At 43.1% G+C, this 17,836-nt stretch overlaps 1 protein-coding gene across 2 annotated transcripts in view; it reads left to right on the top strand.

Moving 5' to 3' along the window:
- The window catches only part of LOC146813024 (C-type lectin domain family 2 member B-like), a 250,281-nt gene that overhangs the window by 191,544 nt on the left and 40,901 nt on the right, over window positions 1-17,836 (top strand). For both annotated transcript variants that reach the window (XM_085620048.1, XM_085620047.1), the window contains exon 5: window positions 8,213-8,319. In XM_085620048.1, the coding sequence (XP_085476174.1) occupies window positions 8,213-8,319 (107 nt within the window). The remainder of the gene's footprint in view (window positions 1-8,212; window positions 8,320-17,836) is intronic.

Genomic DNA, 17,836 nt, shown 5'->3' with positions numbered 1-17,836 from the left:
GTGTTAAACAAGCATTTGCAATATAATCAGTCTCGCATTTACGATTGGCATTGTAAACGACAATGCCATTTATTTATGTATTGTTTTTAAAACCTAAATAAAAGGCATTGTCATTTACAATGCCAATAGCTTAAACTCTCTCAAATGCGAGACCTATTGCATTGCAAATGTGCATTTGCAACAAAAGGCATTTCTGACAGAAAAAAAGATAGTATAGATAATTCCTCATTAAAGAAGGTATCAGTTCTTTCAAAATGTTAAAATCATTTCAAGAACAAATATTGGGGGTCAGAGAAAAACAAGTTCAGTCGAAACTTTTTCTCTAGGCCGGTACACTTGTTAAAGATTACAGGAATCTGTTAGCATGAGCTGAAAGCCATTTTGTACTTGGCAGCCATTTTAGTTAGCTATGTGCTGGCCATTGGCTGTTCCCTCATTCAGAGCCTTGCACATGCTCAGAAGGGCCTAGCAAGTAGAATGCACCTGCTCCTAGTAGAACTGTCAGGCTGTTCTAACTGATGTCAGCAACTTATTACTCCTCCTACTTGTTTGACTGTGCATTTTCTGTATGACCATCTATGTGTGTAACTCTTCTTTTGAGCCCCTGTGTGGGTATATAAGGCCCCTGTTCTCTGTACTCCTTAGAATGCCTCCTACAGTGATTTGAGATTACTGTGTGACGCAATTCTCCCTCTTCTGAGGTTAATAAAAAATATGTCTTTTATATTACAGCTTCTGTGCCAATCTCTTCTTTACTGTTGGTTTAAAAGGACCAGGTGTATCAGTGAAGCCCCTGAGAAGGTTTTGATTTCTTCACACTCACAATTTCCAGGCAGACATCGACAACAACAGAGTTCTTATTTCTAGAGACAAAACAATGGACTCTTGGAGTGCGAATGAATGGACCCTATAAAACAAATGATTATCAGAGGCATACAATCCCGGCCCTCTAATAGAGGTGATAAAACTGCTTAGACATAGCTCGACAGAAAGGAAACAAAAAAGTCTTAAACCAAAAAGTACTTCAAGAGTCAATATAGGCAAGACCCAATTTAGGGAGGGGGATCGTTTAGAAGCTGTTCTAAAGCAGTGTTTCCCAAACTGAGTTGCGACCCACTGGTGGGTCCCAAGATGACTTTTAGCGAGTTGTGAAAGTCTAAGTAATAAAAAATTATGTCTTTAATTTCTGTATTTATCTTGTCACATTTGTAGTGCTTCAATAACAAAGGTCAAATGTCAGGATATATGTCTTCTGACAAATTGCTGCTTATTTTTTGTTTTTTAACATGTGAGATTGTTGTTTTCAAACTTCTTATACTTTGCAGTTTGAGAAAAAAAGTAAATTGAACTATGTGACAATCTTGGCCGGAAAGTCTGTAGGGTGTCTTTTTTTAAAACAGCGATCAAATGTCAAGCTATGTCTTCTGGTAAATTGCTGCTAATTTTTTTAACGTGGATTGGTGTTCATATTTCTTTATCTGACTGCAAAGTGAGAGGTTTTTAAAGTGAATTACATTACAATATTGTTTCAGTGCAGGGGGTGTGAATGGAAAGGCAAAAGGATGTTGTATTGCAACACACAACAAAATGAAAATATCTGTAGATGAACTTGACACATTTTTCTCAGAAAAATAATGTTCGAGTTCAAGTAACCTTTTGGCAAACTAGCGAGACAATGAGTGTTCGGCATCAGTGCATCGTTACATCAAATTCATATTCACCAAAGGGAATATTGCCTTTATGTGGCCAACTCGACGACATTAATAAATAATAGACTTTCAGTAGCCATTGAAACCCAAGAGTACCTGACAAGGACGTGGAAAGAGGGTGGGTACCTGGCAAAATGCATGGAGCCGGAGTGTCTAAAAGGCAAGATGGAAAGCGGTGCACAATCAGGTGTACCTGGCATGGATACGATATATAACGAGTGTAGCAAGTGCGTAGGTAGGGTTACTTGAAATAGCCCATTGTAGCGGTACTTTGCAGAAGTAAAAGTCTAATAAACAGTATAGGAACACGGAATCTTGGAATACAGATTGTGCCACACAGTGGTACACAAGAGTGGTTTGACTGGGGTAAAGTTCTGGGACAGGTGTGGTATAGGCGAAAAATACACGACAAAAACGGAATATGTCTATCCACCTGAAGGCCCTACACTGGCTTTCAGTACCTAAGAGGATCCAATTCAAAACGCTGGTCCTGGCTTTTCATGCCTTTCATGGCACAGGGGCAGTGTATCTTAGGAAAAGGTTCCAACCTTACGTGCCAGAACGGGCCCTGAGGTCCTCTGGCCAGTCACTAATGCACATACCCAAGTTTTCCCGCTCTCGTATAGGCGGTTGTTCGTTTCAAGTGCTGGCCGCCTGCTCATGGAACGGACTGCCTCCTCATCTTAGGCAAGTGCAGGACCTGTTGAGTTTAAGAAGACCGCTTAAAACCTGGCTTTTTTAGCTGTAATTATTCGAGCGATCGTGGCCTGTTTGTAAGCTTTGTTTCTGTCTTGCGGTGGGTCCATTGTCGACGCCGGGACACTCTGTGGAGTAGCTGTGCTCTTTACAATTACCTATTTTCATTTCATTTTCATTTCAGGGCTAAGCACACACTGAACGCATAAGTGGTGCTCTGCAGGTCACAATCTGAGTCCACAAGGAGCATTCTAAGGTCAATAACCTGAGAACCATTCAGCAAAACAATATTAAAAGTTATGTACAGCGCTCAAAAAGGCAAAAACGAGATCTTATAGAGCTGAAAATAGGGACAGATGGGATTGCTATGGTAATGACATATCATAAGTTATTTGGCACCTAACAAAGGTATGGTGCTCGTAGTGGGTAAAAGTATGGTGACTGGGAGCCAGGTTCATGTCAGAGGTGTAGTGCTGGGCTGGGGTGAATGGCACAGATATGGCCAGATGCTCATGGCAAAGGAATGAAGAAGAGGATGGAAGGGCTGGATGCACATTAGAACTATGCTACATAGAGCAGCAGTCATAGGTAGCCTGTGGGGAGTGAGGAACGGGGATCCGGTGATAGACGTGATCCTAACAGAGGCTTGTTCATCTGGTCTGCGGTAGAAATATATATACTGCGTCCGGAGTAACTACTTTACCGGACACTAAACCCCGCCCTTTCCATCTTTCTGACAGTTTAAGGCTTCAAAACGAAAGGAGAACAACGTGAACGACCTCATGTCCAATTTCTTAAAACCGCCATATTAAAAAGAAAATAATTCACCAGTGGAAATTTGTTCCCATTGTGAGAAGGTGGCCCGATATATGTTGTCCACTAGTTCTAGTGGGCACCTTGTATCAGTCCAAACAACCCCTTATGGTGATAGGTCGAAAACAACCTTTATTGAAAGCTATCCTAGAGATAGCTATGGAGAGAAGCCTTCAGGCTAAGTTTTGAAGGAATGTAAAGCAGCTTGTTTTACCAGTCTATAATCTCTTGAATGATTAAATGAAACGACAACCACACCAGGTATATACTTAAAATATATGTATTTAGGTTAACGCACTCCCCTCTAGTCTCTTTATGAGACTGGAGTTCTAAGTACTTAAGTTACAAGATAGCAATCATCATTAATAGCACAAATACACGTTTGGGCCCTAGGGGTGTACCAAACCATATACCAAAATAGTGGTATAAGAACCATGAATGAACTAGACACAAGGCCTAGAGCCAGTAGAATCTCTGGGACCCCAAGGAACCACCCAAGGTAGTGACACAGGTGACCCACGGGGACTGTATGCAGTGTGTAAACACAACCGCGGGTGCCCGTTATCTTCTATGGGCAATGACGCGGTTAGAAATGTAAGATTAGGGACACTTAGAATTGAGTCAGGACCAAACCCTTTTGGACTTAAGAAGTTCTAGGGCTAGCACCCACGGGAACACCGGTGTACTCGAGTTACCTCACCCAGGGAAGCCGGGTGCATAGGAAGCCTGCAAAGAACTGCTGCTGCAGTGAAGAGGAGAAGTGTCCGAAGAGATCCAAGCCTGGATCTAGGATGGAAGGAACCTGAAAGCAGAGGGGACAGAGTCTGGGTCACTAGCTAGTGACCGAGGACAGGAAGGACCAATGCCCACAGATGTCGGGTGCTTCAGGTGAGTTGATGGGTGTCTTGACTCTTCAGCCACGAGGTCCAGGAGGCGTCGACAAAGTCCACAAGCCGGATTCGAGCTGTCCCACAAGGTCTGTTGAGTGCTGCGGTGTCAGCGACCAGAATGGACCCAACAAGCCTTGGCAATGGCAAGTCACAGGAATTCAGAGAAAGGACTGCGGTGCAGACCAGCAAGGTCTGAGGGACTCACCCAGCAAGGGTAAATCATGGCACGTCTGGAGCAACCAGGAAAGCCCAAGCAGAAAAGGAGTTGCCTTCGCGGTGACCTGCTAGCCAACGGGCTAGTGATCGCGAACGAGCCTCGAGCGGTCGCACTTGAAACTGGCCCACGGGTCACTCGTGGAGTGGAGGCCAGCAATCTTTGGTGCAGGAGGTGCTCAAGGCTGGGGCTCCTCGGAACCCAAAGCACAACTTCGAGGAAGACCAAGAAGATGCTGTTGCTGCAAAAGATCATGGTGTCCAGGGGTCACGGTTCCATGTCACCCACGATAGCCACGGGCCTCAACTTTGCTGTGAAGTCAGGGTAGCCTCAGGGAAGTCTGGAATCTACCTCTGGTGATGCAAAGACATCAGCGTCCTGCAGGAGCTTCAGTGATGCAGACCAGTCAGTTGCTTCTTTGGTGCCTGCCATGCAGGGGAGTCACTCCTTGACCCCAAGGGAGATTTCTTCCGTCTTCTAGTCGCGATAGAAAGTCGAAGGTCCAGGATATATGTTGCAGAGTTTCGTCCAGGGTAATCTAAAGTCCTAGGGACTGGATTCCTATACTTATACTAAGTTTAGGGATGGACTAACTCTAAGGCCCCACCTATGGGTGGGCTTGGAAAGAGGGGTGGTTACACCCATTTCCTTTGTCCAGTTTCACGCCAGAGCAGGGGCAGGTAGCCCCTGCAACCGGTTTGAACTGGACTATGCACAGGGACACCAAGTGTGCCCCCAGTGCAGGACTTCAAAGCACCAGAGAGAGCTCCTGCCCAGCACCATTACACATCTGCCTGTCTGGGGAGATGGCTACACCTCCCTGTGACAGGAAACCTATTGTCCAGGCCTCCCCTGCCGGAGTTTCGGTCAGCAGCAGGAGACCAGACCCATGTCTGTGGCAGAGGCATCCATTTTGTGATGCCAGGGCTCAGGAAAGACCTACCGGGTTTGACCAGTGTGAGCATGTCTCTCCCTCTAGAAGGGTGGAATGCTACCCCCCCCGCCAGAATTGGCGGGGGGGGGGGTAGTATTCCAAAGCGTTTGACACCAAACACAACATGTTTTGATGGAGCCATTCCAAAGTTAGCATTTACCGCGAGGTTATAATGCACTTACGAGTATATGGTATGGCTGTATCACAGAACAGCCATAAGGAAGTATTTCCGAAAGCTGCAGAGGGGCTCAGCTCATGCTTGGGCACCCTCTCACACAAAACCAAGCACTCTGCCTTCAGGATTGTTAAGGTCTGCCATAGGAGTGACTTATAGGTTTATATGTGTCTGTGTATATATGTGGATATAGGTAGCCTATACCACTGTAAGAGGTGCAAGCACACCCTTACCCAGGCTGCAGTAGCAGACCTGTGGTGCCATTTTGGAGTGCTTCCCAGGGGTGGCATAATACATGCTTCAGCCCCTGGTAGGCCTCTGGGGTACATATGCCCTAGGTACATAGCATACCATATACTAGGGGCTTATAAGGCACTCCAGAATCCAATTAGATATGTACCTAATGTACATGCAAACCATTTTAGAGAGGAAGCAGCTAGGCTGTGGTCCTGATTAACAGGGCCACAGCCAGACTAAGGTCGAAAAACAGTGAAACACCAGCAAAAAGTGGGGGTACCCATGTGAAGCAGATCCTACTCTCCTACACCCAGGTGCAATGAAATGTAAGAATCACAAGTATTGTTAATAATGTGTTTCTATTGAATGTACATAGCGCTTGCTACCCCCAGCCCTCCTGCTAAATGTTTGTTTGCCACTAGGGGCTGGAATAACGCTTTCTGGGATTATTCCCCATATTACCGCAATGTTTCAAAATGCTCACGCAAATTAGATAGCTCTGCTGATAGTATGTATTTCTGATTTGCCATTCCGATTGCAGATTGAAAGGTTGTGCAGCATCCTGGGACCATGTATGACTCCTCCTGCTACTTTCCAGCAGCCAATGGAGAGTGCTATTTGAGACACATAATGGCCCATCTACCGAGGCAGTGTCCGAGATTCTAATTGGATCCCAGGAGGCTCGATTTCATCCCCTGGACTCTGATTGGTGCAATCTTCTCTGGCTGTCTGCCTCCGAAGCCTCATGTGCAGGGCCGGACCCGGGCAATCCCCCGGTGCGCTGCACGGGTGGGGGCCGGTTTTGGGCCCCTGGGGGCCGATTTTGTTACAGGGCCGTTTTTGCAGCATAGCTGCAAAATCGGCCCTGTAACCAAATCGGCCGAAAACCGGCCCTGGCAAAGAGCTCGGCGGCACCCCCAAGCCCTGGGGGTGCCGGCCGAGTACTTTGCCAGGGCCGGTTTTGGTTCCCAGTCCAGCCCTGCTCATGTGTAGTAGTGCTGCTCACCACACTGAAAGTCTCTAGAAATTTGGCACTCACTCAGGGTAAGAAGAGAGACTTTCCTAGACTTGGATCTGTGTTCCCAGCTGGTGGCTGAGATGTGTGTAGCACGCATGTTCGCGCTCAATCACTCAGCTGTCATCAGATTTACAGATTTCTCACTCTCTTCAATACCTCTTGATAAACTAGAGTAGTTAACAGCGGCCGGGGTACAGGCATGAAGGAAAGACATAAGCAGCACGCAGGGAGGAGAACTTTGCCCAGAAAAGTGATCGGTGTCGAGAGCGCAGGGGGCAAGTGTAGGAACTCAATAAAGAAAATAGAATAAGTACGGTGTAACAACCAAGTAAAGGGGCCAGTAGCCATTGGAGGTTACAAATGACGACCTGGCCATACTAAGGAGGGACTAACAAGCCTTTTAAGGAATCAGACGCCAGCAGTTACGAAGGTCAAAGACACAAGCCAATGACAAATATGGGCGTGTAGTGGGCGGGGCTTCTCCTCCATACCCTAACTACAACAGATGGCCAGAGCAGTGCTTGTGCGCTGGCTCAGGCTCGACCTAAAAAGGGTTATTACACGTAAAACAATCTCAGAAACACAACTCTAGGGTATCATCCTGGATTCTAAAGTTACCTGGGGAATCCAGGTCAATGATATTGTAAAGAGCACCAGTCACCGTTTAAGAATTATAAGAACCATCAATCTAATCTTGATCTTTGTTCAAGCCACGATAATATTAAGACTTGAGTATGACTATTCTTTATTACCCCCCATCCTCCCGAGGTCCGACTGGCACCACTAAAAGCAGCCCTTCACTTTGCTACTTGACCCTTCCGCCCAAAACGATGACATTTGATCATACTCGATCTGGCATTAAACTTGATGCCTCTAGTGTCATGTTTTACCTACAAGAACACCTTTTATAGTTTAAAAGGGTTACTTGTGAATGCTTTTGAATTATCAGACACAGAAACAATTGTATCTGGAGGTAATGAACCTAACTTATTTTGTGCTTTTCTAAAAGACATCGTCTCCATATAACATTGTGAAGTAGTTATGAGTAAGTTTTAACTGACACTACATGATCTCTTTCTAAGATCACACTTATGACCTCTTTTCTGCACCCTCCTGCTGCTTCTTTCTAGCAATGGAGCTGCACTATTAGCGGGTCTGAATTTCTGGGTCTTGGAATGCACCACCGCTTATACACAGGCCTGTTGTATCAAGTGCTTAGGAAATGTGTTGCCCAGCATCTTTCAGGTAACGAAATAACTGCAGAATAAATATGAATCGACTACGGACACGTGTGTTATTTACCGTAACCTGCAAAAATTGTCTATGAATCTAATTGTTAAAATGAATGCATCAAACAAAGAATTGTAAAATTCACATACTATGCCTTAAGTTCCCATTCTACATCACCACTGTCCTTAAGGGTGTTATTAATTCATTTTGAAAGCTCTTCGAAGATCTGTCTACTGATTCCGTTGGACCAATCTCAGTGACCACATTTCAGGATGTCCCCTTTACCTTCTTTAAAGGATTTCATGCTGCGTTACAAAGGGGATCACGATCACTGGATCGGCTTGAAGAGGAGGGATCCTGAGCAGCCATGGATATGGGTCAACAGCACCAGATTCAACCACTGGTAAGTCCTCGTTGCTTTGCTCATCTCACTGTCAGACATTTTCAGCAGGTAATCCTATTGTAAAGCTAATCACACACCAAGACTGCTGTCTTTGTCGGCCTTGAAAGAGACTCAAAGAAGAAAACCTTTATAGTAGTATAGGAGCCTTAGGTTACTATCAGGAGCATAACACAACCCTCTGCAGCACAGGGTGACCCACAAACCTTTCAGGGCACCCATTCAGCCCAATGAATATCGGTGGCTAAGTTCCCCCTATTCACATTATGCAGGGGGGCAACATCATTTTGTGTTACTCAGCTGGTTACTGTGCACCACCTGCAAGTAAAACATGTTAGTAACAGCCCTACATCAGAAGCATAGGGCTGCTGCTTTTATCAAGACTGAATAGACCAGGGACCTGTGACCCTTTTACAGCAAAGCATCCAACTCACCTGGTCCCCTGGTCCAATGAGCCTCTAGCTGGATCATATAGAGATTGTCACCAGGTTCAGTCCATCTAACTGTGGCTTATCTTCCATTGACTAAAATATTGTTGGTCTGGGCAAATCACCTTATGCCCAAGTGCTTAGGTTGTAACTCCTTTTAATGTCATTCTGCAATGTGCGGTTCAGAAAAAAACGCTATTACATAGTGTGGCAATCACATGTTCCTTCTCAAATCATGCTTTCTGCTCTGATTTTAACCACCTTCAATCTCTCTTTCTGCTGTTTCATCTGCATCACCTTATTTTTGAGATAACCCTTTCATGATAAAATGGTTGTGTAAAAAGCTCTCTGCTGTGCCTTAAAGCTTGGTTGGTGCAATGTCAAAAGCAGCATAGGAAAAACTATTGTGTGGCCTTTGCAAACTGTTTGTGGTTTACTTATTATATTTTTGCAAGACAAATTAAAAGAATAAAAGGAACAAAAAGTGCTAAAATATAATCGTAGACATCACGTGTGTGTAATAAAATAATGAGTTAAGCGTTTAACAGAGCAAAAGGTGGCCTTTTTGAAACTGGATTGTGCATAGTTTTATTGTTCTAATAAGGCCAAGCACCTTAATGCCCTCAACTAAATGCTATAATTAAAATTACAAATAGGTACACATTTAAGCTAAGTAATGTTTTGTTGAAAATGAAAGTGAATAGTAAAAAATGGTACATAGTAAAATACATATTCCAAGTACTATAGATGTGTGAGGTAAACAAGAAAATATATGATCATATTGAACTTGCAGCATATATCAACACATGAATGCAAAATACATTGTATATTATATAAAGCTGAGACAATGTACTATTAAATTTATAACATTCAAAGAAATTTTGGATAGAAAAGGGAAAAGGAAACAAAAAAAGGGAAAGAGAAGAAAAAGAAAAGCAAAATTGAATAAGTACTCAAAAATGCAGAACTATACAATCAGAAAGTAATACCTATAGCAACCAAATAATAGTAACGAGCATCAAGGGGGTTCGAAAGTGGCATTGTTAATTAAGGGGGTAGCATTTTGTCTAGATAAGAAAGATGTGAGCGGCAACCATAAAATATCTCTTTTGATCATCATTGGAGTCGGGTTGGCATTAGAGTTATCTAATCTTTGATTGTGACAAAGTAAATTCCACTAGCCTATAATTTACATTTTAGTGATATCTTTTGAGTTCGAAGTGATAATTTGTAATGCGAATGTGATAAGTAAATTAACAAGTTTGCCAACCATAACTTAAGACTTCTATAGAGTGGAGGAGCCTCCTACAAAAGTGTGTTGTGAAAAGGTATATCCTAGACAAAATATTGTTTATTTTATTCCAGATTAGTAACCAAATAGTTTTAATGTGAGGATGTTAAAAAAAAACATGTGTAGGTGAAATCACTATCTTCTTGAGAGCAAGACCAGCCTTCTGTATCTTTAGACAATTGAAACTGCTTGAGAGACTTAGAGTGTAAAAAAAGAGCATGTTGTAAAAATAAAATATTGTTTGAGTTGTACTACCTGAACGAGATGTAGTATGTACCTCAAACCAGACTTTCCTCCAAGTATGTACTGAGAAAACTTGATGTAGGACTGTTTCTCATTGTAATTCAACCTTAGACTGAAGTCTATCAATAAGGAATTATTGAGAGTTTTGTAGATAAAAGATGCCTTTACCTGTGAGGAAAAGTCATAAGAGGGAGAAGAGGATTGCTTATTGGAGTGTGAGATTGAGAATTGAGAGAAAAGTTGAAGGAGTATGGTTTCAAGATGTTGATATTTGCGGCGTATTTAAACAATATGCCAAATTATTGTTAAATATTCTGATATTCAAAAAGGTCTTTATCAGAGGCTATAAGGCCCATGGTTATAACCCCTTTATATATCCATTCTTTCCATGAGATGACTGTTATTCACGTTTATGTTTTTATTGTACCAATTAAGAGTATGTTCAAAAGTGTCTATGGGAGATGTAAATTGGGTGAGAAAAGGTTTAGGAACAGAGATAAAATGGTTGAGTATTGGTGAAAGGAAAGATTTCGGAGGTTGTGAAATGTAAATACCTAGATGCATTTGGAATTTCAACTGTCTTTAAATAACTAATGAAAACAATGTTTGTTCAAGGGTAGAACTTCTTATTTGTCTATATTGAGTGTATAGCCCAATACCATGGAATATTCATTTAATAGACAACATAATTTGGGGGTTGAATTTTTAGAGTCTGAGACACAAGGCAAAAAGTCATCTGCATATACTGTAAATTTAGCCTCTGCCTTTGTGTTTTAAACTGGGAAACAAAGGGTATCTACAATGTTTTTCCAAAAGGGTTCTAAGGATAATATAAATGAAAGGGCAGAAAATGAAAAGCCTGCCTAGTACCTCTTTGTGAGGAAAAATACTGTGACTGCTTGCTGTTAACCAAAATGGAGGTGGAAGGAGCAGAGTGTAGTAAACAAATGTACTTGAGAACATGGGGGCTAAAACTGTGCCATTTCAATGCTCCAAAGATGAAATGCCAATTTACACAGTCAAAGGCTTTATCTGCGTCTAAAGGTTTAGCTGCCATAGGAGTAGTGAGCTTAGAAGCCATGCGTATAATATTAACGAAAGTTCTAGAGTAATCAGAGATATACCTTTCCCTCACAAAGTCCAGCTGTTGGTTACTGATAAGATCAGGTGTGAGTTGATTAAGACGTAAAGCAAGTACTTTGCAAAAATCTTGCTGTCAGTATTTATAAGGAAAATAGGTCTATGATTACCACATGTGGATAGATCCTTGCCTGTTTTGGGAAGTGAGCATAACATAGCTTCAGAAAAGGTACCAAATGCTTGGTTTTCAGCTTGAAAAAACAGAATTAAGTAAAGTAATAATCGGTAAATTTAAAGATGGGCTAATTTAGAATAAAACTCGACTCCAAATCCATCAGGTCCAGGAGCCTTGTCTTTGGGAAGTTTTTCTCTGTTTCGGATATTGTGGTGTCCAAAAGAGAGAAATCTACCTTTTGATTAGCTGATTTAGGGTAAAAACCATCTATATCTTCTGCAGTGGTAGAAGTCTCTGGCGCATATAATTTAGTGCAGTAATAAGGTAAAACACAAAAATATTTTTAATCACTAGTGTGTCTGGCCCCATGTTTATTAGTAATGACAGTTATCTTATATTTTAACTTCTTTACTTTTAGATAATTTGTCTATAGTTTTCCAGCTTTGTCCTGCCTCCATAAAATTGTGTGTTAACTTTGAGCAGGGTGCCACATGCACCTTCTCAGGATTGTTTATTATATTGTAGTTTAGCCTAAATGAAACTGGATAGGGTGTTTGTTTAACCCCCTTCGCTGCTAGGCCTTTTCCCCACTGTGCGAAGCCTTTTTTGGCTATTTGGGGTAGTTCGCACTTAGGCCCCTGTAACTTTTTGACCTGACAAGGTATCCACGACAAATTTGTGTCTTTTTCTTCCAACATCATGGGGATTTTAAAGGTACCGAGGGTTTGTTGAATCCCCTGGAGAGGACCCAGAAATGAGCCAAATTACAGCCATTTCTTTTACTGGGTAAAAAGTGCTGCAGAAGAAAGCGTCTGTTTTTTTTCCCTGCAAATGGTATCAACAAAGGGTTTGTGTTGCTGAAATCGCCATCTTCCCAGCTTTAAGGGACTGACAGACCTTTGTCAGAAAACCAAAATCTTTTACACAGTTTTGGCATTTTACTGGGACATAGCCTATTTTATGTGCTTCCAATCTCCTTCCAGTTAGTGGTAGATATGGGTATGAAAGCAATAATGGATCCTGGAAAACTATTAATTTGAATTATAGGAAATTTTTCAAAATGACTTCTTTTTTACAAATTGTCTTACAATTGGAAGGTAGAAATGCATTGAAAGTCAAGAGGTAATAACAGTTGCTCTACAATTCTGTGATTCGCTAAGTCTCCCAATAAAAATGGTACCTCACTTGTGTGCGCAAGCCTAGTGCCCGCGGCAGGAAACTGGCCAAAATGCAACGTGGACACAACACATTTTTCATGTGAAAACTGACCCTATTTTCAGAGGGCCTAGCTGTGGATTTTGAACCCTAGCTCTGCCGGTACCTAGGGAAACCTAACAAACCTATAAATTCTTTTAAACTAGACACCCAGGGAAATCCAGGATGGGGTGACTTGTGTGGCTCTCACCAGTTGTGTTACCCAGAATCCCTTGCAAACCTCTAACTTTGAAAAAACAAAACATATTTTCCTCACATTTATGTGACGGAAAGTACTGGAATCTGCATGGATCCACAAAACTCCACCCACCCCAAATTCCCCAAAGTCTTCCAATAAAAATTGTACCTCACTTGTGTGGGTAGGCTTAGTGCCCGTGACAGGAAGCGTCCCAAAACACAACGTTGACACACCAAATGTTTCCAGTAAAAACTGACCATTATTTTTGCAAAGTGCCTTGGTCTGGATTTTGAACCCTAGCTCTGCCAGCACTTAGGAAAACATAGCAAACCTATGAATTCTTGAAAACTAGTCACCCAGGGGAATCCAGGAGTTGGTGACTTGTCTGGCTCTCACCATGTTCTGTTACCAAGAATCCCTTGCAAACCTCAAGCTTTGTGAAAAAAGAAATGTCCCCACATTTCTTTGTGGGAAAGTTGTGGAATCACTGGGCTGACACAAATTAACTACCACCCCGTGTTCCCCCAGGTCTCCCGATAAACATGGTACCTCACTCGTGTCGGTGGCCCAAGTACCCACGGCCCAAAACATATTGAGGAGACATCAAAATGACCTGGTTTTGCAAGGGGGGCACCTGGGTTTTCGGCCCCGGGCTTGGTGGCCAAATAGGGAAACATATCAAATTCAAATATTTTGGAAAACTAGACACCCAAGGGAGTCCAGGGAGGTATGGCTTGCATGGACTTCCCAAAGGTTTCTTACCCAGAATTCCCTGCAAACCTCAAATGTAACTTTTTTCTCATACTTCTGTGTGAGAAAGTTGTGGGATCATGGGACTGACACAAATTTCCTACCACCCAGCGTTCCCTCATGTCTCCCGATAAAAATGGTACCTCATTCATGTGGGTGGGTCAAGTACTTGCGACAGGCAAGGGCCCAAAACGTATTGTGGAGACTTCACAGCTAGCAGTTCCTCACTATGCAACGCACTGCACTGTCCCCTCTGAAGCTTTTTGCAAACAAGCTCAGTTGGGTAACCTTTACGGTTAGAGCGGATTGTGCCACAAGCAAGAGTGTCCACTTTGAACGATTCCTTAAACAATTGCATAGCAGTGTAGAAGTTATCAAGGTACAAATGGTGACCTGTGTTAAACAGTCCTCTAGCAAGTTCCCTCACAATTTTCTCTGAAACTCCTAAAGTGGACAGACCACCAGGGGGGCCAATAGTAGAATCCCTACCAGTGTACACCCGGAAACTATACACATATCCTGCCCTACTCTCAGACAACACATACATCTTAATTCCATAACATGCCCTCTTGCTAGGAATGTAATGTACAAATGGCCCTTGAACAGGACCAAAGACTCATCAACAGCTATTTATTTCCCTGGAGTATAGATCTCTGAAAATTGATCTACAAAGTGTTCAAGAACAGGCCAAATCTTAAAAAGACGGTCACAGTCAGGGTGATCTTGTGTCAACACGGTACAAAAGGGGGTGGTGATGGACAGAGCATCAGAACCAATCAAACACTCACTCCCAGTCAACAGATCTGGGTTTGATCCATCACCGTTCTTTAGCCCACTCTGCCACCCCAGTTCAGACATGGCCATATGCAAATCAGTCTGACCCTGTGCCTCATGGGAACAGTCCAGCCCGAACTGCCAAGCCATGCCTTCCCTGGACCGGAAACAAGCTTCCTAGGACCGGTTTCTGGCATTTCAGCCGTCTTCAGCCAGGCTTGCTTGAATCCAGTGGCAAAGTGAGCAAGGGACTCACGTCTGAGCATACCCTGCCAACTTATGGCGAACAAAGCGGTACAAAAGGGGTTGGTGATGGACGGAGCATCAGAACCAATCAAACACTCACTCCCAGTCAACAGATCTGGGTTTGATCCATCACCGTTCTTTAGCCCACTCTGCCACCCCAGTTCAGACATGGCCATATGCAATTCAGTCTGACCCTGCGCCTCATGGGAACAGTCCAGCCCGAACTGCCAAGCCATGCCTTCCCTGGACCGGAAACTAGCTTCCTAGGACCGGTTTCTGGCATTTCAGCCGTCTTCAGCCAGGCTTGCTTGAATCCAGTGGCAAAGTGAGCAAGGGACTCACGTCTGAGCATACCCTGACAACTTATGGCGAACAAAGCGGTACAAAAGCCAAAGTAAATACTGATCATGACTCATAATTGCAGGAAATATGGCTGTTGCCATCAATGGACTGGTAGACCAATATGAAGCCAGGGACGGCTTCCGTATCTAGCCCATCAAAAAAGCCAAATCCAAAAACGTCTTCATCTCATCCAGATTTGTGAGAGTCGACCGGGTAGCTCTAGAGCGGGGCCTAAGTTTAGCACTATTGTCCCTCAAAAACTGTTCAGCATACAAATTAGTCTGCTCAACAATCTCAGCCAAAAATACATCATCCATAAACAACTAAAAAAACTGTATAGGCAAAACTTTTTACAATCTACTCTACACCCTGCATCACCCCTAAAGGCAGGCAACACCGGTTGCACAATGTTTAGATCAACCCAGAGTAGGAAGCCTTGCAGCCCAGGCTGCAATCCAACTGCCTCTTGCTGCACCATCGACACATTAGTGTCCTCCTCTAAAACAGGCACTTCATCCGCACTGAGAGTAGCTTTATCCGCACTGAGAGTAGCTTCATCATCAGATGATTCCTCCTGGTCTGAATACTCACTGCCAGAGTCTTGCACTTCCTCTTCTCTCTCAGATGCACTGTCAGTCTCATAATCATGGTCAGATGAAGATTCAAAAAGCATGCCAACCACCTGCTGAGCAGTAATTCTGCAGGTAGCCATAATCCTTACTAATAAACGTAAACTATCAACAACAACGAACACTTTGTAAAATAAGTAATAAACAAAATGTGGCTTTATCACAAAGACCTATATACTCTAACACTATACCACTCACTTTCCAGAAACAGCTAGACCCACCACCTACTCTGCACAGACATAGTAAGGACAAACAATATCCCATTAAAAAAGAAAAGAAAATTACACATAGGACAACACAAATCACATCTCAAAGAATTTCATGCTCAAAACACTAACTACATATGCTGCTATTATGACACCACTTACAAAAAATTCATTCATGCATGAATATTAATTTAGAGTAAACACAACAAAAAAAAATCTTACCAAATGAATGCAACTATGCAAAACTGCAGATCAACCACTGCCGAAACTGCAAACGAGAATCAAAAGCTTTGCACTAGAATAAAAAGGAGAAGTAAAACATTACAATCACATATGCAAATAATGCACTAGTCCACACACAATCCGCCAGCCACGCTGGGGGGGCAGGTGGGCCTAAAAGCATAAGGCTGATCTGCCCCCAAGGGAGGCAGAAACAGCCAAAAAATTCACCACCATTAAAGGGGAGTGTCCCTTGCCCAAGGGTTCACTCCCCAATACCAACATTTAAAAAACCCTGGTGTCAAATGGGTTCTGCTCCCCTTGGGGGCAGATTGGCCTAAAGACATAAGGCCGATCTGCCCCCAAGGGGGTCAGAAATGGCCAAACAAATTGCTCTTCAAAGGGCAGCGACCCTTGCCCAAGGGGCAGCTCCCCAACACGAAGGGCATTTAAAAAAAAATCCCAGGTGTCTAGGTGGCTTTCCTGCTGCATGATTGCGCCCCATGCGCAATCATGCAGCAGTAATGGTGAAAGGACATCGGTGGAAAGGAAAACTCTTTCCTTTCATCTGATTCCTCTTTTAAAACACCCACCCCACCAGAGAAGAAAGCAAATGGCTTCCAGTGCATCCGGTTTCACCTAATGACGTGGAGGGAGGGCGAAGGGACAGCATGAAGGGCGGCCCATGGGGGGAGCGCCAGCGCTTCCCCGTGTGTCGGGGCTAGGACGGCTGGGAGCCGTCCGAAGCACCTGCCCACATTGACGACGGACAGCTCCCTGCCGTCCGACACAGGCAAAGGGTTAAGGAAAAGTATTTGTGTGCAAGGGTTTTCATTTGGTTGAGCAATTTTGAGGAGTCTTTCAGGGCTTTTGTCTTTTCGATTGCGACACGTTCTGTGATAAAGCACCTAGCGGCAGCTTTAAAGGCGTCCCATAAAAAGTTCATCTGTGTGTCTGAAGGCAGATTTTTGGAAATTAATTAATACAATTTGAAAATTGTTCAATAATTAACTCCACCTATCAGAAAGAGGTGTGTTGGTTGGAAAGTCTAAAAGGGTCCATTAGTTCATTACAATAACCTCCTACTCTGAGGGTGTCCAATGGAAACAGTGATAATGTGGAGGAGAAACAATCCTTAAACTGTGGGTCAAGTCCTGTAAGACTGTAAACATTACATATAAAGAGCTGGGTATCGTTAATTTTTATGGTCCGTATAATCCATCTGCCTGCTTCGTCTTTAACTTCACTTGCAATCTGAATATGTAAGGATTTGTAAAACAAGATTATTACTCCATTCCACGGGAGAACAGAAAACTTGTCCCACCCAATGACATCGTAAACAATCAATGTCATGTTCTTCAAGGTGTGTTTCCTGCAAAATAGCAATTTTGTAATTCAATTTTGAAAGATGAGTAAGGACCCTAAGTTTTTTAACTAGATTACGTAGTCCTTTCACATTTCAAGAGACTATACGTAAACTATTAATTCAGGAGGCGTAGGGAACTTATGCTGTGGACAATATAAAATTTAGGGTAATTTATTGGATTCCTCTGAATTACCATAAGACGGTCAACCAGGCCCTCGTTTTAAGTCGACTGGACTACGGAAATGCACTTTATGTGGGCATGTCCAACTACCTTTTTTCTCGCCTACAAGTAGTCCAAAACGCTGCTGCCAGACTGATCTGGAATAAAACTAGATACAGCTCAGCATCTGGTAGCATGAAGGAACTACATTGGCTATT

The sequence above is a fragment of the Triturus cristatus genome, chromosome 7, assembly GCF_964204655.1.
Source record: "Triturus cristatus chromosome 7, aTriCri1.1, whole genome shotgun sequence".
Taxonomy (NCBI): domain Eukaryota; kingdom Metazoa; phylum Chordata; class Amphibia; order Caudata; family Salamandridae; genus Triturus; species Triturus cristatus.
This window is presented reverse-complemented; position numbering and strand designations above follow the sequence as displayed.